Source organism: Leucoraja erinacea, chromosome 1 (genome assembly GCF_028641065.1).
Source record: "Leucoraja erinacea ecotype New England chromosome 1, Leri_hhj_1, whole genome shotgun sequence".
Lineage (NCBI taxonomy): Eukaryota > Metazoa > Chordata > Chondrichthyes > Rajiformes > Rajidae > Leucoraja > Leucoraja erinaceus.
The window spans coordinates 25,309,790-25,337,514 of NC_073377.1; the positions used below are offsets into that span (position 1 = coordinate 25,309,790).

Sequence of the window (27,725 nt, forward strand, 5' to 3'; positions counted from 1 at the left end):
CACTGCATCTGCCATGCATCTGTCCACTCACCCAACCTGTCCAAGTCACCCTGCATCCTCATAGCATCTCTTCACAGTTCACACTGCCACCCAGCTTTGTGTCATCTGCAAATTAGCTAATGTTACTTTTAATTCCTTCATCTAAATCATTAATATATATTGTAAATGGCTGCGGTCCCAGCACCGAGCCTTACGGCACCTCACTAGTCTCTGTCTGCCATTATGAAAGGACCTGTTAATTCCTGCTCTTTGTTTCCTGTCTGACAACCACATTTCTGTCAATGTCAATATCCTACCCCCAATTCCATGTGCTCTAATTTTGCTGTGTGGGACATTATCAAAGGCTTTCTGAGTCCTGATACACTACAGCCACTGGCTCTCCCTTATCCATTTTACTTGCTACATCGCCAAAAAATTCCAGAAGATTAGTCAAGCAAGATTTCCTCTTCAAAAATCCATGCTGACTTGGTCCGATCCTGCTATGCTATCCCGTTACTTCAATACACTGCTAGTACATCTTTAATAATTGACTCCAGCATCTTCCCTACCACCGATGTCAGGCTAACATGTCTAAAACTCTGTTTTCTCTCTTCTTTCATAGAAAGTGGGATAACATTAGATCCGCTCAAATACACAGGAACTGATCCTGAATCTATAGAACATTGGAAAATGATCACCAATGCTTCCACAATTTCTAGAGCCACCTCCTTGAGTACCCTGGGACGCAGACCATTAGGCCCTGAGGATTTATGAGCCTTCAGTCCCACCAGTCTATCCAACACCATTTTCTGCCTAATGTGAGTTTCATTCAGTTCCCCCGTCACCCTAGATCCTCTGTCCCCTAGTACTTCTGGGAGATTGTTTGTGTCTTCCTTAGTGAAAACAGAACAAAAGTACCTATTCAACTCGTTTGCCATTTCCTTGTTCCCCATAATAAATTAATCTGTTTCTGTCTTCAAGGGACCCACATTTGTCTTAACTAAGCTTATACTCTTCACATACCGAAAGAAGCTTTTACTATCCTCCCTTATATTCTTGACTAGCTTACCTTCGTACTTCATCTTTTCTCCATGTAATGTATTTTTAGTTATCTTCTGTTGATCTTTAAAAGTTGCCCAATCCTCTAGTAATGTTACAAAATTTTGAGATTTTAAAAATCAAGTCTGCAATTTATCCCATCAGTTAAGGCATAAATGGAAGTTTAATTTGACACCTAATTCACTTTCATATCTTCAGTATTAAAAAAGTTATGGGCATTATCATACTCGGAAATTAGCATCTTGTTCCCTATTGCTTTTCCATTGACTTAACTCAAAAGCTGTGATCAAGGACAGTCAAAAGCCCATAACTTTCTTAAAAATTAAGAGAACTGAATGAAATTTTCATTTATTATTGAAGCATTCTGAAACAAATATGAAACAATCTTACTTGGATGACCTAGAATTTAAGCATATAATTAGTTAGTTACCTAATTGTAGCTAATTACAAAATTCAATTACTAGATCTAAACATCTATCCATTTCTTAAGAAAAGGTTAACATTTTTAAATAGCCTAAGTGTCCAAATAACATTCACACAAGAATTCACAATATAACATGATTTTTAAATCTCATTGTCATGAATTTATAGGCTAAATGGAATGAATTTAGTGCTTAATTCCAGTAAATTAATGGCCATTTAAATCATCTTGCGAGTGAGATTTTGTGGAACGCGATCAATTGGAATACAATACAATACAATACAATACAATTTATTGTCATTTGAGCCCCAGTGAGGCTCAAACGAAATTCTGTTTCCACAGCCATACAAACAAAGACAATTTCCTAGACATACACACAATTTAATTCACACAAACATCCATCCATGATGGAAGGCAAAGTCTTTTCTCTCCCCTGTTCTCCATGTCTCTCCCGATATCCAAGCCCCAGGTGGGCGATGATAAGTCCCACGGCCATTTTAGGCCGTGCCGGGCGATTTACGGCCCCGCTCCCGGTCTAAATGTCACAAAGTTGGAGCCCCCGGCGGGCGCTGGAATGTCCCACGGCCATGAAGCCGTGCCGGGCGATGTACGTCCCCGCTCCGGGTCGTTCCAACCCCGCGACACGGGCTGGAGAAGTCGCGTTGCGGGAGCTCCGGGAAGCGGTCTCTCTCTCCCCCCGGACCCGCGAGCTCCCGATGTCCCAGTTCACCGGACCTGCAGCTGCGTTGCTGGAGCCTCCGAGCCCCAGGAGTCGCGTTGCAGCAGCGAGTCACCACCGCTCCCCACGCTCCGAGGCCGGCCAGCCCCACGATGGTGAGTAGTCCGCAGCTCCGCAGTCTCCCGAGCCCCCGGGTCGTTCAGGTTGGAGGCCGCTCCACGGTGCTAGGCCCCAACGACAACGGAGACCGACAGGGAAAAGGTCGGGTCTCCCGAACAGGGAAGAGATTTTAAACGGTTTCCCCCTCCCCCCCCCCCCCCCCCACATATACACATTTAAAACTAGTATTAAAAAACACCAACACTACATTTAACTAGACAAAAAATAAAAAAAGACAGAGACAGGCTGCAGGGGCCGCTGCAACTACAACTGGTGAGTCGCGCCGCCAACTCTATTAATGTTGCATTCGCGGTGAATTTAAACCCCATATCGGCAGGAAAAACACTGCCGGTTCGTATGGGGCCTAAATCACCTTTTCGCAACATGAAATTTTGATTAAAGGCACCTTAAGAAGCATGTTTATATGTAAAATTAAACGGCGTACCTTGCTTTGTCCCGTACGTGAGATCCATCCCGTTGTCGGCGTGGACGGCTTTAGAATACGATTTTTAATTTACTCCTACTATTAAATTCTCCAGCACTATTTTTAAAAAACGTAATAAAACGAATGTCGGAGCGATTTTTCTTCAGCAACTAAACAGCCTGACAAAGATCTATTTCAACAGGCTGGAGAAAACGGCATTTTAAACCCGCCCCCCTCTCAAAGACGCCAAAGTCACGCACACGGCCAGTGACAGAACTGCAGCGCCGCTGAAGGTAGGTTTTGTAACGTACCTAAATCCTCTGGCTTCCAGCTCATCTTTGATATGTTATACGTTTTCTCTTTTAGTTTTATACTGTCCTTGACTTTCCTTGTCAGCCACGGTCGCTCTTACTCCCCTTAGAATATTTTTTCCTCTTTGGAATGAAATGATCCTGCATCTTTGGGATTATTCCCAGAAATTCCTGCCATTGCTGTACTATCGTCATCCCTGCTAGGGTTCCTTTCCAGCCAACTTTGTCCAGCTCCTCCCTCATGACTCCACAGTCCCCTTTGTTCAACTGCAATACTGACACTTCTGATTTTACCTTCTCCTTCTCAAATTGCAGATTAAAACTTATCATATATGTTCCCCGACCATATACCAGCATGGTTAGGTTTAGTTTAGTTTAGAGATACATTGTGGAAACAGGCCCTTCGGCTCTTCGAGCTTGGTCACAGGGACTGACCAGGTCAGACCAGTCAAGGGAGAGAGAGTGCACAGTTCATACCAGATGAGAGAGAATGGAAAGATACAGCTTGTATGAGAATAAGGAATACCTGGTATGAATCATCTATTTGTTTGTACAACTACTTCAATAAAGAATCAATTAAACTGGAAATGACGACTTGAGGATCTTATCGTCTGCGTAAGTTCACTCCTACCTGTCTGTAGTAATGGCAATGGAAAGCTGGACATGGGAAAAGTTTGAAATAGGCATTACAGAGACTTTAGAGATGCAGAAGGGGTTCACCAGGATGCTGTGTGAATTGAAGACTAGGTTGAATTGGTTCTAGGACAAACTTGGATTTTTATTCTCTGGTTTCATGAATATGGATTCACTAGCAGAGCTTTCACAACTTCGATGCGTTCAGGAAAGAAAACTGAAAGAACTAAAGTACTAGCATTTTTAAAGTGCCATTCACATTACCAAGGCACAGTGATTCATAGCTAATGGATAACCTTTGGACTACTGTTACTGCAGTAATGTGAAGAAAAATAATAGCAAAATTACTTCTCAAATACCATTTAGATGATTATCCAGATAATCTGGTTGTGCATTCTGGTTGAGAGATAGCTGTTGGTCAATAGACAAGGAGAATGTAGCTTCAAGAGTAACATAAATAATTCTGTATCCACATATAAGACCAGGATGGTTCTTAAACAACATTAAAGGAGCAGCAACTGGTTGATTATATAAAAAAATTAAAAGTTTATTAAATATAAAATTCCATGTTTAACCACAGGCTGATGAATAGTTCACAAGCTTTGGTCTGTAGTTCACTTGGATGACATTCTATTGTGATGCATCATAGCTTCATTTGGCAACACCTCTGCAAAACACCACAAGAAATTGCAGAGAGCTGTGGATGTCGCCCAGTCCATCACACGGACAAGTCTCCTCACCATCAACTTCACCTGCACTTCGCGCTGCCTCGGGAAATCAGCAAACATAATCAAGGACTATATTTACCTTCGTCATAGCCTCTCCTCCCCCTGTCTCATTGGGCAGAAAATACAAGTGCTTGAAACCACAAGAAGGAACAGCTCTCCCTCACAGTTATTCAAAGGGTCTATTTCCGTGCAGTTTGACACTGGTTCCCAGTTCCATCCACACACAGTGTAGATTGTTTACTTCTTACTAACCAAATGTAGAGCTTGTTAGTAGAAGCTCTGCCTATTATGCAGTTTATATTATCAGAAGTCTGCTTAAGTAATTAGTCTGAGTAGCTGCTAGTTTACTGTAACACCATGCAGAAGATTGCTGCGAGTGAACTTTAATAAACAGATGTTGTACCTTGACGTGCGTACGACTCGACTCATTATATGATGTCAGAAGTGGGATACGAACCCACGCCTCCATTTGGAGTTGTCTCTGGACCGCGGGAGGTGAACGGACCTGTGGCTGCAACAGCTGCTGGGGTACGGGCAGAGCAGCACGGGGGACATTTACAGACATAACCGTCAGCATCTCCTTCCTGTGAAGGAACCACATCCTGCGGCTCCGTATCCAGAGGTCACAGGTTTTATCGACCCTCCCACTGCTGGGCCGACTGCTCAACAACCACAGACTGTGTCCCCCGCGGCCTCTCCACGGCGCTCAGCACCCAGCTCGCCTATTTCACCACCTCCACTCGGCAGGTCTCTGGTTCCGTCCCCGGTCACTTCACTGGTGAAAGGAGGAGACGCGGATTTATACCGCACACGCGCCAGACGGTATAAATCCCATGGGCATGCGACCTGCATGCGGCAAGTGCGCCCTAAAGGGCCGGTCCCACCAGCATGTGCCTGCATGCGGCAAGCGCGACCTAACATGGTCGCTTGAGCCGTACGGCCTCGCGGGGCCGGTCCCACTTCGATCGCCGGAGCCGTATGGAGTTGTGCGGAGCTGGTCCCACCATCGCACGGGGCTACGATAAACTGACTGTGTATAAACATTCCGCGCGGCAACGGCCTGCCAGCCTGCAGCCGCCTCGGCATCGTGTCACTCACTCGACCTCCGCGTGGCTCCCGCTTCTGGTTTGGTCGCGCTTGCCGCATGCCGTACGGCTCAAGCGACCACGTTAGGGCAAGAATTAATTTCGAAGTGCGCGTTGCATAGTAAAGTAAGCACATCTTGTTGATTCTCCGATAAAGGAACCGTATCCACAGTCCTTGCAAAGGCTGTGATACCTGAGGCCAGCAGGCCCAGGATTTTTTGGAGTTTTACCTCCTGGTTTCTGATGGTTCCACCCAGATGGTTCCATATCGAGCTGTTGACAGCCGTTACATTTAAAGATGGACACTTGATGGGTGTGTGGTGTGCCCCCTGGCTGTGTCCAACATTACTTTGTCTTGGAGCTGGTGCGAAGCCAAGTAATTGATATTGGCCGCAAGCTCTTCTTCGAGCGGCTCCCCAATTTGTGGTGGTATCGCAAATTTTGATGCTATGGCTGGTATCTCCGTTTCTTGCCCGTGCATCATTGTATGTTCACCGGATATACCGGCGAATACTGAGCCAGCCCACAACTGACTATGGATGTTCCCCTCCTCAGAGAGGGAGACATCTAGCAGCCCTGTACCAGGTGCTGCCACGGGCTCACTCGGAGACCCGCGCTGATATAACTCGGATCCAAGGAGTGTGTCATGATGGAGCATCCTCTCCATGAGGTGCTCCATCCGGCGACGCTACCCATAGTGGGAGTTGCACCGTCCTGGCCTGACTTATCTGAGTCTATAGGCCTTGCAGACTTCTGCTTGGCTTTCCCCACCCTTGGGGTAGCCACAGTGCTCTGCAGAGTCACCAAGTCTGCAGTCGCTGGTATTAATGTCAACGACTAGGGTGGTGAAGTTGGCGATCCCCCGCTACCCGCTGCCCCGCGGTCTTCTGTGGCGAGTCTCGCTCCGGTTCTCCAAGTCTTCATTTTGTCCATATTTATCGTTCAGGAACTTGTAGTGAATCTGCAAACAAGTTTGAACGACAAAACGACCTCAGAATAAGCTTTAGAACTTACCTGCGGGTCTTTTAACTTACCAGTGTCAGGAGCAACGCGCCTGTCAACCAGTCGTGGCACCATGCGTGGACGTATTGATGCGCATGTGGGTTGACGGCCTTCTTCGCATGGTCACTCACGTGACTCCGAAATGAAATTACTGGGTAAACACCACAGCAGGCCATGTATTCTCTATTGAATACTTCGACACAAACATTCTCATTGAGCAATCAAGTTTGCCTGTGTAATAATAATTATTCTATTTTGAAAGGACCAATTAGGTGTGAATAATTTTGACAAGTTTGGTGAACTTTTTTTTAATTTGGTGCAATTGAATTCAACTTATTTTAATTTGTTTTTTCCAAATATCATTTCCTTGCAAAATCATGTTTCCAAACGATATTTAATTGCTTGTTGGCTGTTTGTCCTCTGGATACTGCTTACTAGGGATTGTCGTCAGTGGAAACCAGTTCGTAACGAGGTCTGAACCAACGTGAATAAATCTGCTTTCACAAGTAATGACCATGACAAAGATGAAGGAAATCAGTATTGTACCTGAAAAGATGTTATGATTATTGTACACTCAGAGAGGAAATAGATCTGATGGACATACGTATCTTTCAGTGGAAAAGATGTTCAGCATGAGTTTCAATTTATGTCATGTTCTCCGTTGAATCTAACCAATTACATGCTTTAAATTTTCCATGGTGTAAGTATGGTTCTTTTGACGTACCATTTTGATAGCATCATTAGGACATGATCTGAAGTGACATCACAAACGTTCATGTGAACATGTATAAATCTAAGGGGCAGCATTGGAAGATTCACCAGGTAGCAAAAATGCGAGCAGTTTGGATTTTCTTTATGCTGTCACTGGTACGATGTAGAACTTTAGATCGAAATCTCTCTTCAAAGTGCCTGGAAGACAGCATTGAATTTCTTGAAGACCTCCAGTCTGATACTCCAGAAGAGTATGCCTTATTGAGTAAGTACTGTAAATGCTTCCTTTAACCTAAAAATGTTGTGCGATGTTGGAGCTAATATTTCAAATGCACAAGTGCGTGGATTTGCAGGCAGAGCAATCATATGAAATATAATTACAAAATCATGGGGGTGATCGGGAATTAAAATGAGAAAAAGTGGATTTTCTATTGTATATAGGATGCAATTAAAGTTGGCATCTCAAAATAGATGGAAATAAGAAGGAAGGAATAGAATGGAATAAGCCCAGTCAGCTCATTCTTTCATCATATGTCAGTCCCTTCATCCCAGTATTAACCCGATGAACCTTCGCTGCACCTCCTCAATAGCAATAAAGTCCTTGCTCAAATTAGGAGACCAAAATAGTAAGATTAAACGAGAACTTACCAGTTTGAGGTTTGATCGATATTTTATGAGGAATAACGTTGAGGGATTACGTGAAGAACCCCACCGGGACGCATGCGTGTCATTCTTCAAAGCAGCGGTGTGAAATCACAGATAACTGTAATGACTAAACATAGTAAGATTAGAGAAGAGATACCAGTTGAGTATATGATCAAGGGTGGGAGCGGAGGGCACGTAATCCCTCAATGTTACTCCTCATAAAATAACGATCAAACTTCAAACTGGTAAGTTCTCGTTTAATCTTACTATTTTACTTCGGAGTCACGTGAGTGACTACGTGAAGATTTTAAAGCTCTGTGATTTCATGCCGTGGAAATGAGTCCATGCATCACATCTGCCTTGATTATGGGGAGAATAGTGTTAACATCATTAGACATCAATACGATATTGAAAACCCAACGATAAATATATTAATATCAAATTATAGCCCCTATTTATGGGGTAAAATTATATTACAGAACTTAAAATTGTTTCTGCAAATGTTCCAGGTTCAATGACTGGTCTGTTATAAAATCATTGGAAAGTTTTCTCCGTTGACCATCCTGCTGTCTTGAGGATTTGGTCCATAGGAACATCCAACTTCATAGCTGTCGATGTAGCTGCAGCCCTGGTGGAGTGAGATTTAAAAATGCTAGTGTCTACTCCAGCCTTTATTAGGACCTGTTTTAGCCATCTATAGATTGTCTGGGCTGTCACTTTTTTGAGTGGCTGTTTGTAGCTGATTAAAAGTGACATTTCTTTGCCTCTGATGATCTTAGTATACTCCATATATAATAGTAAGTGTGTTACAATACAGAGACGACCATCTGTCGGGTAGGCCCTGAATTCTGTTTTTAGGTCTGCTGACCCCTGTTTGTTCTGTTTGACTAATTCATTGATGTGAAAAGTTAAATTTCCAGATGAAATAGTCATGTTGTCCAGCCTTAGTTTCTGTAGCGACTGGACCCTTTGTGCCGTGACCAAGGCCATCAGCATGACTGTTTTCATAGTCAGTTTCTGTAGGGACAGAGCTGTAGCGGGAGACCAGTTTCTTAACATGGTCAGTACAATGCTCTCATCCCATATTTGGGAGTACCTGGTTCTTGGGGAATTAACATTAAAAATGCCCCTCATGAGTTTGGTTACCAGGGTGTGTCCCAACAGAATGCCGCTCTGTTCCTTGCCACAGGTATGTTGACAGAGCACTTCTGGCACAGTTGATGGCACTATGACTGAGCCTCTCATCATAATGGAGGCTAGCCAGGAATTGCAGAACAGACGGGATGTTCATAGATCTGTGGGTGATGTTTATTGTTGTGACAGTACTTCCCATTTCTTGATGACACCAAGTACTGTTTTTTGGTGGACTGTCTGTGGGCCGCTGAAATAATATCCACTGTTCGGTCCGTCAGTCCCAGGTGTAGTAGAGGTGCTTTCAAACTCTACAAATTAATAGGTTTATAAAATTATGACATAGGTAACTACTCCTTGTTGCGGGATGAACCAGTAAATTAGGTCTATGATGGATGGTGATGCATGGTTCTAATACCATGTCGAGTATTACCGAGATCCATGGTTGAGTAGGCCAATCGGGTACTATCAAAATACCAGACGCGGAGTCTTGCTGTATTTTCCTTAATACCCGACTGATGAGGCAGAAAGGAGGGAATGCATAAATAAACAATATCCCCCAATGCAGCGAAAATGCATCTGTTGCCGCTGCCCCAGTTTCTGGTTCCCATGAACATAACTCGATAACTGGTGTGAGCCTGGATGCGAATAGTTCGATATCTGGTGTTCCATACCGTGCTGTAATTTCAACAAATACATTTTTATCCAACATCCATTCAGTGTTTTCATTGAATTTGCGTGACCTGGTGTCTGTCACTAAATTTAGTTTACCTGGTAAGTAGGTAGCTGATATCCAAAATCTCTCTGGATACACTATTGCCAAATTGTGTTGGCCAGATTGTCACATGATGTCGATTAGTTTCCACCCATATGGTTGATATATGCTACCACGGTGGTGTTGTCAATATGTAGTCTAACATGCTGGTGATTTAACCCAGAACAATATGACTTAAAGCCATGGAATGCACTTAACATTCCCAGGTAGTTTATGCCCAGTGTTTGTAATAATGATGCCTCCTGTGCATTCCATCTCCCCCACAGCTGGAGATGGAATTGGTAGCACCCCAACCAAGTGCACTGGCATCAGTTTGTAGTACCATAGACGGGTTGCTTATAATGTTTGGATTGGAACAATGCCTAATGTTATCTTTCCACCATTTTCGTTCCATTATGGCCTCTGTTGGTAGCTTCATTGGTCTGTCAAAATGACCACCATAATTTTTGAGTGTTCATATTTTGCCCTCTGTAATTTTTGATAATGTGCAGGTCCGATTTGTGTGGCTGGAAACGCAGCCACTATTACCAATTATTCTTGCTACCAGTCTGATGGATGGGTTTATGATGTCAATGATTTTGCTGCAGTGATTAAGGCTGTAACCTTTTCTTTCGGCAAAGTCACTGAGTTTGTGAACTGAGTTAAGGGTGAACCCCAGATGATCCATTGTGTTAAATAACATCTGTGTTCACCTCTAATGGGTACTGTATAGTAAGCATCTTTAAATCGATGCTTGCCATGTAGTAACCTTAGGAAATCAATTGCATAGCAGTAACAAAGGTTTCCATCTAGTAATGAATATATAGTACGAAGGTATTCAAATTAGTCAAATCTATGATGATGCGGCAACCACCATCTTGTTTATGATAAAGATTTTGGACACGAATTCCTGTGATTCATGTTGGGTTTCCTCCATTACTTCTTTTTATAAGGCCACTGTAGTTCAGCATGCGCTTTTGATTTTTCTTTGCCCGTAAGCACGAACATTCGGTTCGGTACATGCTCAACTGGAGGGTTATGTTTTAGTATAAATTCTATGGTATAACCCTATACTTCTGAAAATATAAATATCGGTAGTTAATTTATTCCATGCATCCAGATAGAATTGTAATTTCCCACCAACCTCGTAAGGAACCAGACCCACCTACCTCCATGGTTATTATTGGTAGGTTTGATACTTTTTCGGCATCCTCCGTGGATGTTGAGGCGCCGGTGTCTGGTTCTGTAGTTGGGTCGGTGTTGAGGGTTAGCGCATTCCCCAAGAAGATCGGTCTGGGCCATGGCCTAAAAAAGACCAATGTTGAGTGTTTCTGGCCTTCGAGCTTTCACCAGTTTGTCTTGGCCGACTGGTGGTGCGTAGGGGTGCTGTTTCTGGCCGAAGTAGTTTTTAGACGTTGCTTTAATGAGCCCCAGGGTTTTACCCTCTTCGTCAAGTTCTTTTGCCTGTTTTGATAAGTTGCCTCCAAATAGTAATATTGGTGTTTTGGAGGTTCCAGGTTTGCATAGGCCTGCAAATTAGGGTCTAAAGCCGGTTGGATGGCACTCTTCCTAATGCTGTTTACTCGTATTGGTAGTTGCAAAATAAAGCCAGTGCATCCTGGTGATCTTGTGTCATGTCTATTTTATTTATTGTGCGGGCGAAAACCGTAATTCCCGCGTTAGGACTTTCAGAACTTGCTGTAGTTTCAAGTCCCTGGCTCTGATTGAGGCTCCGACATGTTTTCAAATACACTGGTTGACACTGGGAACATTCAGTGTTTTGCAGTTCCCTGGTGGTAAGTGTCTTGCTGTGGTGTCCAATAATGCCTGTCCTTATAGCTGGTTGAATGACAAGTAGTCGATACTTGCAGCTATTTTAGGTTCCAGGTTTTGGCCAGTTTGGTCGGGTTGAATAAACTGGGACACCATATCCAATAGGTTTTCTTGCACCCCATGTGCACTAGGGGTATGTTCTGCACCCCTCTTCAGGGTCAGCCCAGAATTGACCCCCTGTACTCCCCTCTGATGAGGGAGAAACACTGTGCAGCCCTACAAGAGGTACTGCTGTAGGACTTACTAGCTGCCCACTGTGACTAGTCTCCATCTCCCGGAGCCTGTCACTTTGGAGTATTTGCTCCAACAGCCGCTCCAACTGGCTCCAATGCTCTCGGGCACTGGCCACTCGCGGCTGCTCCTGTCCTCAAGCCGCTCCAACCGGCCCCAATGCTCACGGGCACTGGCCGCTCGTGGCTGCTCTAGTTCCCCCCTCCCAGCCGCTCCAACCGGCCCCAATGCTCACGGGCACTGGCCGCTCGCGGCTATTCAGAGTCGGACTCATCGGAGTCAACGACTCTGTTAGTTTTTTGCTTCGCTCTACCGCCCGGCCGTGGCCGGTGCGGGAGCGGAGTTGGGCACAGCTGTTCCCATTACGGGAGATTGGCGTGCCGTTGGCTGCTGCTGCTGGCTGCCCGCAACTCCGCGGTTCTCCCCCGCCAGCTTTTTCGCAGCCTTCGTTGATCTGGTCCATGCCTCCACCTGTAAGGTAAGTGGAAGGAACGCAGTCTCCTTACCTGCTGTTCCCGGCTTTCAAATTTTGTCGCTAAGGGGAACGTCATTCCCCCTGCTGTGACTCATTGCAATGTGTGTAGCGATATGACACGCATGCGTCCTGGCGGGGTTCTTCATGTAGTCACTCACGTGACTCCGAAGTAAAATTGCAAACAATACTCCAGGTGTGGTCTCACCAGGGCCCTGTACAACTACAGAAGGACCTCCTTCCTCCTAAACTCAAATCCATTTGCAATGAAGGCCAACTTTCTTAACTGCCTGCTGTACCTGCATGCCTACTTTCAGTGACTGATGTACATGCACACCCAGGTTTCGCTGCACCTCCCCTTCTCCTAATCTGACCATTCAGATAATAATCTACCATCCTGTTCTTGCCACCAGTGGATAACCTCATATTTATCCACATTATACTGCATCTGCCATGCTTCTGCCCACTCCCCCAACCTATCAAAGTCACTCTGCATCCTCATAGCATCCTCCACGCAGCTCGCACTGCAACCCAGCTTAGTGTCATCCGCAAACTTAGAGATGTTACATTTACATTTAATTCCCTCGTCTAAATCGTTAATATATATTGTATACAACTGGGGTCCCAGCACCGAGCCTTGTGGCACCCCACAAATCGCTGCCTGCCATTCTGAATTCCTACTCTTTGCTTCCTGTCTGCCATCCATGTCAATACCCTACACCTTATAACCACTAGGGGCGCTGCACTGGCAGCAGCCTCTACCTACAGACTGTATGTCATTTCTATCTTTTTTATTATTTTTAGTTAGTCTAAAGTCTGTTTTAGGGGGAAACTTTTACTTTTCTATGTGGGGGAGGGGGGCAGGGTAAGGTGGGAAACGTCTCCTAGTCTCTTCCTGGCGGGGACGCGACTATTTCTCCGAGTCGCGCCCTCGCCCCCCCCCCACCTCGCGGCCTACCAGCTGGATCGGAGCGGCCTTTCCTGCCGGGGACCGGAAACCGGACCAGGGCTGTTTCAGCGGCGGCGCAGTGCTGGAGTCAACGCGGAGCGGGCGATGCCTACCTGGGTCGCTGTTTGGACCTCCGGAGCGTTGGGCCGTTGCTCCAACATCGTGAAGCTCTGGTGCGGAGAGCTTCCAACGCGGGCGGCGCTGAACGGCATCGTGGAGTCCTGGGGCGCATTGCAGAGGGCCTACAGCAGCAGTCTCCACCCGGCGCGGCCTACGGACATTGGAAGCCGCCGACTCCGGTAGGAGGGGGCCGACTCTGTGTCCACGCCGCTGAGGACATCCCGCAGCCCCGACGTCGGACTTGTATCACCCCAGCGAGCGGTCCTGGACATCGGGCCGCCCGTAGCTGCAACTGCGGAGGGCTTAGGGAGACCCTGACCACGGGGTACAGTGGAGGAAGAGGCTGACTTTGGTGCCTTCCTACACAGTGGGGAACTTTGATTCTGCTGTGTAGGGATGTTTTGTGTTAAATTCTATAGTGTGTTGAGTCCTGTTTATTTTTATTGTATGGCTGTATGGGAATTCATTTCACTGTGCCATCTGGCACATGTGGACAATTAAAATCTATTTTGTATCTTGTATCTTGTACTAATTTTGCACACTAATCTCTTGTGCAAAGGCTTATTGAAAGTCCAGATACACCACATCCACTGGCTCTCCCTTATCCATACCACTTGTTACATCCTCAACAAATTCCAAAAGATTAGTCCAGCATAATTTCCCCTTCATAAATCCATGCTGATTTTGACTGATCCTGTCACTGCTTTCCAAATGCGCTGCTATTATATCTTTAATAATTGACTCCAGCATCTTTCATTAACCATACCGATGTAAGGTTAACTGGTCTATAATTCTCCGTTTTCCCTCTCCCTCCTTTCTTAAAAGGTGGAGTTACATTGGCTGTCCTCCAGTCCACAGGAACTGATCCAGAGTCGAGAGAACATTGGAAAATGATCACCAATGCATCCACAATTTCTAGGGCCACCTCCTTGAGTACTCTGGGATGCAGACCATCAGGCCCTGGGGATTTATCTGCCTTCAGTCCCTACAGTTTACCTAACATCATCTGTCTAATGTGGATTCCCTTCAGTTCCTCCCTCCCACTGGTCCCCTAGTATTTCCGGGAGATTGTTTGTGTCTTCCTTAGTGAAGACAGAACCAAAGTAATGTTCTGCCATTTCCTCGTTTCCCATTATAAATTAATCTGTTTCTGATTGTTAGGGACCTACATTTGGCTTCACTAATCTTTTCCTTTTTACATATATAAATAAACTTTTACAGTCAGTTTTTATATTCCCCACAAGCTTTCTTTCATGCTCTTTCCCCACCCTCCTCTTAATTAACCCCTTTGTCCTCCTCTGTTAAGTTCTAAATTTCCCCCAGCCCTCCGATTGGCCGCTTCTTCTGGCCAATTTATCTGCCTCTTCCATGTATTTAACACTATCCTTGTCTTCCCTCATCAGCCACGGTTGAGCCGCCTTCCCAGTTTTATTTTTTCCCCAGACAGGTATGAACAATTTCTAGAGTTCATCCATGCGGTCTTTAAATCTTCGCCATTGCATCTCCACTGTCAACCCTTTAAGTATAATTTTCCAGTCTATCCTAGCCAATTCCCATCTCATACCTTCAAAGTCTCCTTTCCTTAAGTTCAGGAACCTAGTCTCTGAATTAACAGTGTCACTCTCCCTCCTAATGCAGAATTCCACCACCATTGTTGCCCAAGGGGCCTTGCACAACAGGATCACTAACTAATTTTTGGATTCAATTTATTGTCATTGCACTTTTCAGTTCAATGAAATGGTTTAGATTGCAGTCATAACATAGAATAAATAACAAACACTCAACACAGTTTAAAGTCCCAAAGTCATTGTCTCTTCCCTGCTTGCTCTCCCTCTGCGCTGAGGCAATCCAAGCCTCCGATGTTGTGACCCTGCCGGGTGATGGTAGGTAAGTCCCGCGGCTGAATCGGGCCGGAAAACGGGCTGGTTCAAACTTCGCGGGCCTGGGCGGTCGAAGCTGCCGAAGCTGTCGCCCTCCAGTCCAGTGGACACAGCTGTAGTTGCGGGAACTCCGGAAAAACAGGTCACCAGCTGTGACCTGCGAGCTCCCGATGATGTCGTCCACTGGCCCGCGGCCGAATCTCCGATGCTCCAAAGTCGGGTCGGAAGTTGGGTTGCACCGCAACCACAGCCCCAAAGTCGGCCAGCCTCGCATTGGTAAGTCCTGGCTCTGCCTCCGCAGCCTCAAGGTCGGAACCAGTTGGAGACCGCCAGCTCCGTGATAGGCCTCAGCGCAGACGGAGACGGAGACGGGGGATACGGCAGGAAAGGTCGCATCCCCCCGAAGGAAGAGCCAAAAAAACATGTTACACCCCCCCCCCCCCCCCCCCCCCCCACACACACATACACAACTAAATAAACCAAAATAAACTGTAAAAACGGGACAAGAGAAAACAAAAAACAGAAAAGACAAACGGACTGCAGGCTGCAATCCGTCCTCATTACACAACACCCTCTACAAATATTTGTTTAAAAACCCATCTTGTATACATTCCAGGAATCCTCCATCTCAGCACTGTTACCAATTTGGTTGGCCTAATCTATATGTAGATTAAAGTCACCCAAGATACCCGCTGTACCTTTGCTACACACATCCCTAATTTCCTGTTTATAGCATCCTGCCCCATGAGCATACAGCATACAGCATCCTGTCCTCTGAGATCTCGGAGATAACCCACGCGGTCACGGGGAGAATGTAGAAACTCCGTACAGACAGCACCCGTAGTCGGGATTGAACCCAGGCAGCAACTCTACCGCTGTGCCACCGTGCCGCCCGCCGAACCGTGTTCTATGCATTAAGACGAGAGAGGGCAGTAGTGGGTCAGAGGCCGATAGGTGGTCTGAGGTGGGTTACGGATGAGGGGCAGAAGCGCCCAGGTGGGGAAGAGGCGGAAGGAGAAAAAAAAGGACATTAAAAGGAGTCTTGCGACTGACAACAATATCCCACAAATGAATACATTTGAACCTTTTTGAAAAATTCTTCTATGTTTGAAGACAAAACTTTGAGGTTTATGGCAATCATAAATATAATATCCCTCAATTTTCTGGGAGGATGGTTTAATATTCCTTGTCTAGAAATCATTAGGTTTCTGTGAAGTTATGATGATAGTTGGGGACTCAATACTGTGAATATTATCAGCATTGTAGCATATAATAACTTGTTGTTATTATTATTATTATTGTTTTGAATCTCCCTTTCTCCAGGGTAACCTGTCCCAGCTTCCTGATATCATTTAGCTAAAATGTCTAGATAATGTTCCTCATTGCCACATTTGCTGTACAACAACAACAAAATGTAGACAACATGACAACACTCATAGTATCCTGTCCATGATTGTTTTAAATGTCTTTACACTAATTGTTAATTTCTGAACTAACTCGTGTCTAAAAATGTCTTCCTCAGCAAATAATAAAGACTTTTTTTTCTCTTGGAAAATTCAGTGTATGATTCCATTGGAAAGGAAGGCAGCAATATTCTACATGGAAATGTTGATCGATTGGGATCATATAGTGAATGTACATCAGCTCAAGCTTCTTCTGGGAATTTTAGTGGCCAGTATTGTAAATTTACAATTCAACAGGTACAGCATGAACTCAGAACAAAAAGTGATACATTTGCCTTTTGTATCATAGAGCTGATTCAGCAATAACACTTCTCTTTTGTTTTGAATAGGGCAAGATTGAATATACTGTTGCTATTTGTGTGCCCAGTTCTTGTAAGAAAGATGATATATTGATGCTTGAATGGCTTGGTAAGATTGTAAAAGTGTTATAACAGATTATACATATGTAACATTCCATGGCATCTGCTATCATTGTGCTCTGTTGTTTCTTAGTTTGATCCCTGGTTAAAGTGCATTGACAGTGTGCTGCTTTGTGGGTGAGAAGGAGGCAGAACAACTTCTATTCCATTCACATTTAGTTATTAACCTGCTAGATGGAAAGCGGCATAGAAGTATAGGTTGTTATGATAATCCAATCAATCAAGTTCTGACTAAACTCAGTTTTGATATTGAGCAAATAAAGGAACTAGATTAGTGATAAATTGTCCTATTGTGGGCAATTTGTGGTTTTAATTTTTGTTATCTTCCATTTTCCTTTTTCTCCACCTCCAAAGTTGTTTATTCGCATGGGAGTTTTTCTCCCCGTCTCCTGGCCACACAAAAGGCTTTTGCATATGAGCCGTGGTAGTAGCTAGGCCTTTTTATAGTAAGGCTAAAGGGAGTGCCCTTCGGTTCTGCCTACCTTACATGAAATGTGAAAATGTACATTTTTTTATTTCAGTTGGAAATACTTAAGAAACTCCAAAGCAAGTAGCTGAAATATTCCCAGCAGGCGAGTTTCTGCCAACTTGGTGGAGAGTACATTTTCCCTTAGAGCAGAAAGACATTGTGCTTACTTAAAGAAAAAACACAGAGTACTGGAGTAAGTGGAGTAACTCTTCTTCACTGAAGAATGTTTCCAATCTGAAAGGATCCCAATCCATGTCCTGCAGAGATGCCGGCTGATCTGCTGAGTTACTCCAGCACTTTGTGTTCTACGCAAGATTCCAGCACCTGCAGTTCCTTATGTCTCCAATCTGCTAATTTAAGCCCATACCAGGTTAGAGGTTAGAGGCATGTTGGTAGACCAAGGGTTTGGGTACACCCAAGTGTACACAACAATAGGTCAACTGAAGGAAATCATGCACATTTTTGTTGCTTATCGGACTGGATCAGTGAAGTGGCAGTGTTGAGTAGAAAATAAAGTCTTCAATAACGAGTCTTTCTAGGTCATTAGCTTTTCCCTTTGAGAATAGGGAAGATTCAAACAAGAGGACATGACTTCAGAATTAAGGGACAGAAGTTTAGGGGTAATAAGGGGGAACTTCTTTACGCAGAGAGTGGTGGCGGTGTGGAATGAGCTCCCAGTGGAAGTGGTGGAGGCAGGTTCATTGGTATCATTTAAAAATAAATTGGATAGGCATATGGATGAGAAGGGAATGGAGGGTTATGGTACGAGTGCAGGCAGGTGGGACTAAGGGGGAAAAAAATTTGTTCGGCATGGACTTGTAGAGCCGAGATGGCCTGTTTCCGTGCTGTAATTGTTATATGGTTATTAATAAATTGCAACATCAAATTTCCCTAGCCCACATTTTGGATTGCTTAAAGCAGGGAAGGGATCACTTAGGAAGACCTTTTTAAAAGGACAGTCATTAGTTGATATTTAGACAATTGGGTGTTGCAAGGTAGAGAAATTGTTTGTAGAATTATTTTGAGAGGATTTGATTAAGAAAATAACTCATGAGAAGTGCATATATCACAATATAAGTTCTTAGTCATAGATTCATACAGAACGGAAACAGGCCCTTTGGCCCAACTTGTCCATGCCGACTGATGCCCCATCGATACTAGTTCCACCTGCCTGCATTTGACATATCTTTCTAAACCATTTGTTTCCATGTCCCTGTCAAAGTGTCTTTTAAATGTTATTATAGTACCTGTCAACTACTCCCTCTGGCAGCTTGTTCCATATACCCACCACCCTCTATGTGAAAACATTGCCTCTCAATTTCTTATCAAAAATTTCCCCCCTTACCTTAAACTTCTGTCCTCTGGTTTTTAATTCGACTACCGGTACTCTGGGTAAACGACTCTGCATTCAAGCTACCCATTCCCATCATGAGCATTTACCTCTATAAGATCATAAGATCATAAGAGATAGAAATAGAATTAGGCCATTTGGCCCAGCAAGTCTACTTCGACATTCATTTATGGCTGATCTATCTCCCGCCTAACCCCATTCTCCTGACTTCTCCCCGTAACCTCTGACACCAGTATAAGATCACTCCTCATCCTCCTGCGCTCCAAGGAATAAAGTCCAGGGCTGCCCAACCTCTCCTTATAGCAGAGACCCTCAACATCCTTATAAAACATCCTTATAAAACTTCCCTGCACTCTTTCCAGCTCTATATACAAGTTTGAACATTCTCCATGTGACTGCATGGGTTTTCTCTGGGTGATCCGGTTTCTGCCCACATTCCAAAGACATGCAGGTTTGTAGCTTAATTGGGTTCTGTAAAGTGCCCGTAGTGTGTAGGATGCGAAAATGTGATAACATAGAACTAGTGTACAGATGATCGATAGTCGGCTGAGAGGACTGTTTCATGCTATTATCTCTAAACTAAACTAAACCAAACTAAACATATTTCCTATTGCTGAGTGACCAAAACTGAACACGACGCTTCAACTGTGGCCTCACCAACTGGAAAATAATTGTAAATTATGTCTCTCTTAGAAACATAGAAACATAGGTGCAGGAGACGGCTATTCGGTCCTTCGAGCCAGCACTGCCATTCAATAGACATTAGACAATAGACAATAGAAAATAGGTGCAGGAAGGAGTAGGCCAATCAGCCCTTCGAGCCAGCACCGTCATTCAATGTGATCACGGCTGCTCATCCACAATCAGTATCCCATTCTTGCCTTCTCCCCATATCCCTTGACTCAGCTATCTTTAAGAGCTCTGTCTAGCTCTCTCTTGAAAGTATCCAGAGAACCAGTCTCCACTGCCCTCTGAGGCAGAGAATTCCACAGACTCACCACTCTCTGTGTGAAAAAGTTTTTCCTCGTCTCCATTCTAAATGGCTTGCCTCTTATTCTTAGACTGTGTCCCCGGGTTCTGGACTCCCCCAACATCGAGAACATGTTTCCTGCCTCCAGCGTGTCCAAACCATTAATAATCTTATATGTTTCAATAAGATACCCTCTCATCCTTCTAAATTCCAGAGTATACAAACCCAGCCGCTCCATTCTATCAACATATGACAGTCCCACCATCCCGGGAATTAACCTGGTGAACCTATGCTGCACTCCCTCAATGGCGAGAATGCTCTCCCTCAAATTGGGAGACCAAAACTGCACACAATACTCCAGGTGTGTTCTCACTAGGGCCCTGTCCAACTGCAGAAGGATCTCTTTGCTCCTATACTCAACTCCTCTTGTTATGAAGGCCACCATTCTTCACTGCCTGCTGTACCTGCATGCTTACTTTCATTGACTGATGAACAAGGACCCCCAAATCCCATTGTACATCCCCTTTTCCCAACTTGACTCCATTTAGATAATAATCTGCCTTCCTGTTTTTGCCACCAAATTGGATAACCTCACACTTATCCCCATTAAACTGTATCTGCCATGCATCTGCCCACTCACCCAACCTGTCCAAGTCACCCTGCATCCTCATAGCATCCTCCTCACAGTTCCCACTGCCACCCAGCTTTGTGTCATCTCCAAATTTGCTAAATACTTTAAAGAGCTGATCATCTAAATTCAGTGCCCCATTCTTGCTTTTACCCCATATCCCTTGATTCCTTTAGCCCTAAGAGCTAAATCTAACTCTTGAAATCCCTTGTTACATTCCTTCCTCACCCAGGAACAGTAAGTTTAATCAAAGCACAGGCATGGGATCAAACCTGTAACCTTTTTAGTCTCTGTAGTTTTGCATGTCCCCTACAACTCTCATATTTTCAAATGGGACACTTATAGCAGGCTAGTAATTCCACCTGAACCTACCTGATCTCCTGGTTGCTAAACACTTTAATTGTTCTTCCCATTCCCACACTCACCTTTCTGTCTTAGATCTCCTGCATTGTCAGAGTGAGGCTAAACGCAACTTAGAGGAACAGCTCTAACTTCGGGCAGCCCCGGCATTCCCTCTCTCTCCAACCCTCCCCCACCCAAGTCGCATCAGCTTCTCGTTTTCACCCAACTAACAGCTGACAATGGCCTGTTTACTTTATCATTGTCACTTTTTTGCATATCTTTCACTCATGGTTCTTTATCTCTCTACATCTCTCAGCGTCTATATCTCTCATTTCCCCAGTTCCTAACTAGTCTGAAGAAGGGTCTCGACCTGAAACGTCACCCATTCCTTCTCTTCAGAGATGCTGCCTGTCCCGATGAGTTACTCCAGCTTTTTGTGTCTATCTTTGGTTTAAACCAGCATCTGCAGTATCTTCCTACACATAGTAAATTTATGCAGCAGGCTGGCACACTCTGTGGGTTATTGTTGTCTAGTTTCCTACCAAATAAAGCCAGTTATGGTTTACGATTTAAAAAAATAGTCAGAATCAATCAGTAGTTTTTAATACTGCCTTTTGTTTTATTTTCAGGAATTTTCACGTACAAGAACAAGTCTTTCATAGCGCCTTCACAAATTCTATCGTTCATTAGTGCCAATGATACGTACAGGGTGAAAAGTGTTCACTGCCAAAATAATACTCCTTACATTGATGTTTTTGTTGGCATTTGTATGTATGTAATAGACATATTCAATATATTATCAATTAATATCACACATTTTTGTGTTTATATGCAGGCTGTTTCTTATAATCTCTTTTTTTCTAAGCAGATTTGTTGTTGCTCTTTTCATTACCATGATGATAGCTGGATCCATATATGTAACAATAAAAGAATGGAAGAGCAAAGGTAAAATGATGGAAGATGATTTAAGCCCACCTCACAAGAATTATAAGACAATTTCAGTTAGCAAAATAAATGGCCATCAGTTGCAAGAAAGTAGTGCAAAATCCCAGCATCAATCATCAGACCATGGTGTAACGGAGGGAAAGAACAATAAAGTAGGTAAGCATGCACATAATTTTACAATTAACCTGCTGGGGACAAAATGCACACAGAATTCCTGCATTAGGAATTAAACAACATGCTGAACTGACTCAGTTCAGTTTCCATTTAGTTTATTGTCACATGTACCGAGGTACAGTGAAAAGCTTTTTTTCATGCTCACCAGTCAGCAGAAAGGCAATACATGATTACAATCGATCCATTTACAGTGTATAGACACATGATAAGGGAATAATGTTTAGTGTAAGGTAAAGCCAGCAAAGTCCAATCAAGGATATTCCGAGGGGCACCAAAGAGGTAGATAGGAGTCAAGCACTGCTCTCTGGTTGTGAGTAGGATGATTCAGTTGCCTGATAACAGCGGGGAAGAAACTGTTCCGGAATCTGGTGATGTGCGTTTTCACACTTCTATATCTTTTGGCTGATGAGAGAGGGGAGAAGAGGGAGTGGCCTGGGTGCAACTCGTCCTTGATGATGCTGCTGGTCTTGCTGAGGCAGCGTGAGGTATAAATCGAATCAATAGAAAGGAGGTTAGTTTGTGTGATGGTCTGGGCTGTGTCCACAATTTGCTGCAATTTCTTACTGATTGGAGTTGTTCCCAAATGGAGCTCTGATGCGTCCTGATAAAATGGTGCATCTGTAGAATCAATCAATCAACCTTTATTGTCATCTTGCAAAGCAACAATTGTACAGTTGGTGAGAGTTGTAGGGATCATGCCAAATTTCCTAAGCCTTCCAAGGAGGTAGAGGTGTTGGCGTGCTTTCATGGTCGTTGCTTCAATAAGGATGGTCCAGGAGAAGTTGTCGGTGAATTGGTGGTGACTGGATTGATCATCGCATCAAAGGTCTCGATTTTTACACTGGAGATTAATTAAAACTGAATTCTTGAACTTTAACTTAAACTGAGGACAAACCAAGCGCTCTGGAAATTGAAATTGGAATGTTTACAGGATTGTCCCATGAAAACCAATAATTACTGTGGTTCAACATGACGTATTTATATCAGATTTTCAACATTTGCAGCATTTTGGCTTTGAAGTATTTTTACCCTGGCCACACATTTTGTTTCATTTATAGAATGGGAGTTTTACTGGCAGGGTCAGTATTTATTTGACTGGCCTCTTGAACTGTGTGCCAAGTCAGTTTAGAGGGCGGCATAAGTGTCAACTACATTTGAGGGCCTGGACTCAGAGACAGATCAGATTCAGTGGACAATGGCATTCGGGGACATTAGTGGGCCATCTGATATGTTAATGAATTTGAGAACTGATTTTTAACTCCAAATATATTATTTGAAGTGAAATTCACCAGCAGGTGGTGTGGGATTTAGATTTGTGCCGACTAATTAGTGGTACAGGTCTCTGAATGCTTGCCCATAACATGACCATTGTGCAACTACCCTTTGTTGCAATCTTCCTGAGGATTGGAGGGTAGCTAACGTAACCCCACTTTTTAAAAAGGGAGGTAGAGAGAAAATGGGGAATTACAGACCAGTTAGTCTAACATCAGTAGTGGGGAAACTGCTAGTCAGTTATTAAAGATGGGATAGCAGGACATTTGGAAAGTGGTGACAAAGACCCTATACAAAGGACAAAGTCAACATAATTTATGAAATCATGTCTGACGAATCTTATAGAATTTTTCGTGGATGTAACTAGTAGAGCGGATAAGGGAGAACCAGTGGATGTGTTATATCTGGACTTTCAGAAGGCTTTCGACAAGGTCCCACATAAGAGATTAGTATACAAACTTGAAGCACACGGTATTGGGGGTTCAGTATTGATGGTTTCCTCCCACATTCCAAAGATGTGCAAGTTTTCAGGTTGATTGGCTTCTGTAAATTGCCCCTCGTTTGTAGGGAGTGGAGCCGAAAGTGGAATAACATAAGAACTGGCTGGCAGACAGGAAGCAAAGAGTAGGAGTAAACGGGTCCTTTTCACAATGGCAGGCAGTGACTAGTGGGGTACCGCAAGGCTCAGTGCTGGGACCCCAGCTATTTACAATTTATATTAATGATTTGGACGAGGGAATTGAATGCAACATCTCCAAGTTTGCGGATGACACGAAGCTGGGGGGGCAGTGTTAGCTGTGAGGAGGATGCTAGGAGGCTGCAAGATGACTTGGATAGACTGGGTGAGTGGGCAAATGCATGGCAGATGCAGTATAATGTGGATAAATGTGAGGTTATCCACTTTGGTGGCAAAAACAGGAAAGTAGACTGTTACCTGAATCGTGGCCGATTAGGAAAAGGGGAGATGCAACGAGATCTGGGTGTCATGGTACACCAGTCATTGAAAATAGGCATGCAGATTTATGTTTGAAACTAGCGAATGCTAACATTCACCATCATTGCTTCGGCAAAAATCCAAGTTCAAGAAGCTCAAAACATTTAATTATACTTTGTGTGAATTGCCACATCATTAATGTGCTTTGCTATGTTTATGAGCTGGCATTGCAAGGAAATCTATGGAAAGGTATCATAATTTTAGTAACTGATGACCAAATCTTAAAAATATTATTACTGTAAAGAGAAATGTCTTTCATGTGATGTTATTGAGTAAATTAGACTTTAAAGGCTACTTCTCAGAATCACTACTGCACGGCAGGATTCTTTTTGATACATTTTCCTCATGTCAGCTCTACAAATAGAAAGTATCATTTGTCTCAATTTGACCACATTAGATCAAATTGCCTCAATTCGCTGTCCTTTAGAATCACAATAATACAGGCCCGCCCCTAGCGCCCGGTAGTGTGTGTGGGGGGGGGGTGGGGGGGGGGGGGTGGGGGGGGGGTGGGGTGTGGGGGGGGGGGGGCAGCTAGCGTGGCTGAGTGACTGGCATCCTGCTTCCAAGGCTCTATAAACCTATTGCCCTGCATTTTACAGAGAAATCCCCTCAGTTAAATTCCCATTTTTCCTTGCAGTGCTGAAAACTATTTTTCCGCCAGTTCCCATACATTTCCCTGCTCAAGACATGACTGATTTCCTTTACGCATTGAGTTCAGGAGCATAACTATTCTCTGCGTGAGAAATTTATCTTTATATGCCTCATGCAACATTTGACCATCAGTCTAGTCCTCGTGTCTCCTGGTTCTTGGACCACATAATGAGAATAATTTCTCTTTACTGCCCCTCACTAAAACCTTGACCTTTCTGCAAAAAAAATGTCCCCAGTATTTTTCATATTCTCTTGAAACTAAACCAAGTCAACTCAAGTTGAGTTGATTGTCATATGCAATGCATAAGTACGGTGACGTACAGGTATAGTGAAATTCTTGCTTGCACCAGCATCACAGGCACACAGATTCAGAAGACACACTAAATCAAATGGTAATAAATTATACACAAATAACTTCTACACACCAGTGAAAAGGAAACTACTACAAAAAATACAAGACGAGTGCAAAACTACACAATGGGATACAATGTCCATGATAGTGCAAGAGATAGTCCCTTGTGATCCATTGTAGAGGTAGGAATAAAGTTGTGTGAGTCAGGTCAAGAACCTGATCGTTGTAAGAAACGATCTGTTCCTGGACCTGGTGATGAGGGACCTCAGATGTTGTATCCACTGCCTGACTGCAACAGCAAAACGAGGGCATGGCCTGGATAGTCTCATTTCGATGCTTTACTGGGTAGGGAGGGTTGTACCCATGTTTCTACGTGTAGAGACGTTGTGCTCTAACAATCCCCTGCTGCAAAAAATATAGGTACATTGTTTGTGTAGGAAGAACTGCAGATGCTGGTTTAAACCAATAATTGACACATAAAGCTGGAGTAACTCAGAGGGACAGGCAGCATCTCTGGAGAGAGGAGTGGGTGACGTTTCGGGTCGAGACCCTTCTTCAGACATTGTTTACTTGAAGTTCCCTCACCACTATGTAGCGAAATAGGGTCAATGATGAATTCAGTAGTGGAGTGAAAGATCAGTTTTCTGGCATCTGACCTCCAGCTCAGCTTGGTTTGGTTGAGCTTGGAAATCTAAGACACTTAGTGTCTTGGTGGCTCACAACAGTTCCTTGTGGAGTGATTGATTATCAGTTAGCTTAACCTGGCCTATTATTTTGAGCACAAATTGACAGAAGAAAATTACATGCAATCAGTACATTTTCAAGGAGAAAACCCCATTAATGCCAACATCAAATGGATGAGAGAGCACCAGTCTTTGATTGTACTCCTGACATTTAATATCATTGATTTTATTATAGCCTAATGTTGGGAGGTGAGCACAAGTGCTGGAGGATATTCTTGCACCTACAGATTTAGTACAAGTCATCAAGGATGAATTTCTATCCATTCAAATTTAACTAAGTCGGGAATAAATGAAAATCCAATGCAATGTGCTGCAGGTTTTCTGATATTTCAATGTTATTATATTCACTAAGGGCCTGCTCGAAGGGCCGAATGGCCTACTCCTGCATCTAATTTCTATGTTAAGATCCTACTTTTCATGATACATGTCCTCCACCTCATTCGTGGTCCCAAAATGCATCACACACACATTTGGCTAGATTAAACTTAAACTGTCGTTTTTCAACCCATTTCACCAATACAAGATATCTCTTTGCAAGATTACTTCAACACTAAGACTACCTTCAACACTATTTCAAGAGAGATTTAGGTTTGGCTCTTAGGGTTAAAGGAATCAAGGGATATGGGAAACGGGGTACTGATTTTAGATGATCAACTATGATCATATTGAATGGCAGTGCTGATTCGAAGGGCTGAATGGCCTCTTCTGCACCTATTTTTCTATGTTTTTTCTGTGTTTCTAACAACTCGACCAATCTTCATGCCATTCACAAACATACTGATCAAGTCTCCCACATCCACATCAAAGTAATTCACATATGATACAAACACCAAGTCCCTGTACTGATCCTTGTGGATATCAACAGCCCTTTCCGTTTCTTTCATCCCCTTCCATCTATTTCCCTTTAAAGGGCCTGTCCCACGAGCATGCGACTCCATGCGGCAAGCGTGACCTAATGTGGTCGCTTGAGCCGTACGGCCTCGCAGGGCCGGTCCCACTCTGATCGCCGAAGCCGTATGGAGTTATGTGGAGCTGGTCCGACATCGCGCGGGGCTCCGAAAAACTGACCGTGTTCAAAAATTCCGCACGGCAATGGCCTTCCGGCCCGCAGCCGCCTCGACGCCATACGCACCGCCTCAACGGGCGTGCGCAGTGTCTTGACGCCGTACATCACGCGCGAACTTCCCGCGGACTTCGCTCGAACTTCACGTCACTCACTCGACCTCTGCGCGACCCCCGCTTCGGGTTTGGTTGCGCTCGCCGCGTGCAGATGCCTGCTGGTGGGACCGGCCCTGTATGGGGATCACTCGACCTCCGCGTGGCCCCCGCTTTCGGTTTGGTCGCGCTTGCCGCATGCAGGTCGCATGCTCGTGGGACAGGCCCTTTAATATACTCATAGAAGCAGAACATCATAGAAATTAAAATTTGAAAAACAATTGATCTGCATGGATTAATAGCGTGATCAACTGGATCGTTACAATCATTTTCCAATATCCATTATAAAACTTTATTTTTTAACATTTTTTCTTGTTGTTTGGTCTTTGCAGGATTCCTCGAATGGATGTTAACCAGCTTTGCCATACAGAAGACTGTCCCCGCTGTGTTATCCACACAAATCACTGCAGGAAGCTATTCCGCGATACATGGGATTCGAGTCCTGAGTTTATTGTGGATAATTTCAGGACATGTCTGCCACTTTACCTTACTGAATAACCTAGGTACCCTGATGAATATTAGGCATTAATT

At 44.1% G+C, this 27,725-nt stretch overlaps 1 protein-coding gene across 1 annotated transcript in view; it reads left to right on the forward strand.

Moving 5' to 3' along the window:
- oacyl (O-acyltransferase like) overlaps window positions 1-27,725 on the forward strand; it is a 93,854-nt gene that overhangs the window by 23,223 nt on the left and 42,906 nt on the right. Inside the window, exons 2-6 of the mRNA XM_055647238.1 lie at window positions 16,741-16,906; window positions 16,999-17,077; window positions 21,478-21,619; window positions 21,717-21,949; window positions 27,527-27,697. Of these exons, the coding sequence (XP_055503213.1) occupies window positions 16,741-16,906; window positions 16,999-17,077; window positions 21,478-21,619; window positions 21,717-21,949; window positions 27,527-27,697 (791 nt within the window). The remainder of the gene's footprint in view (window positions 1-16,740; window positions 16,907-16,998; window positions 17,078-21,477; window positions 21,620-21,716; window positions 21,950-27,526; window positions 27,698-27,725) is intronic.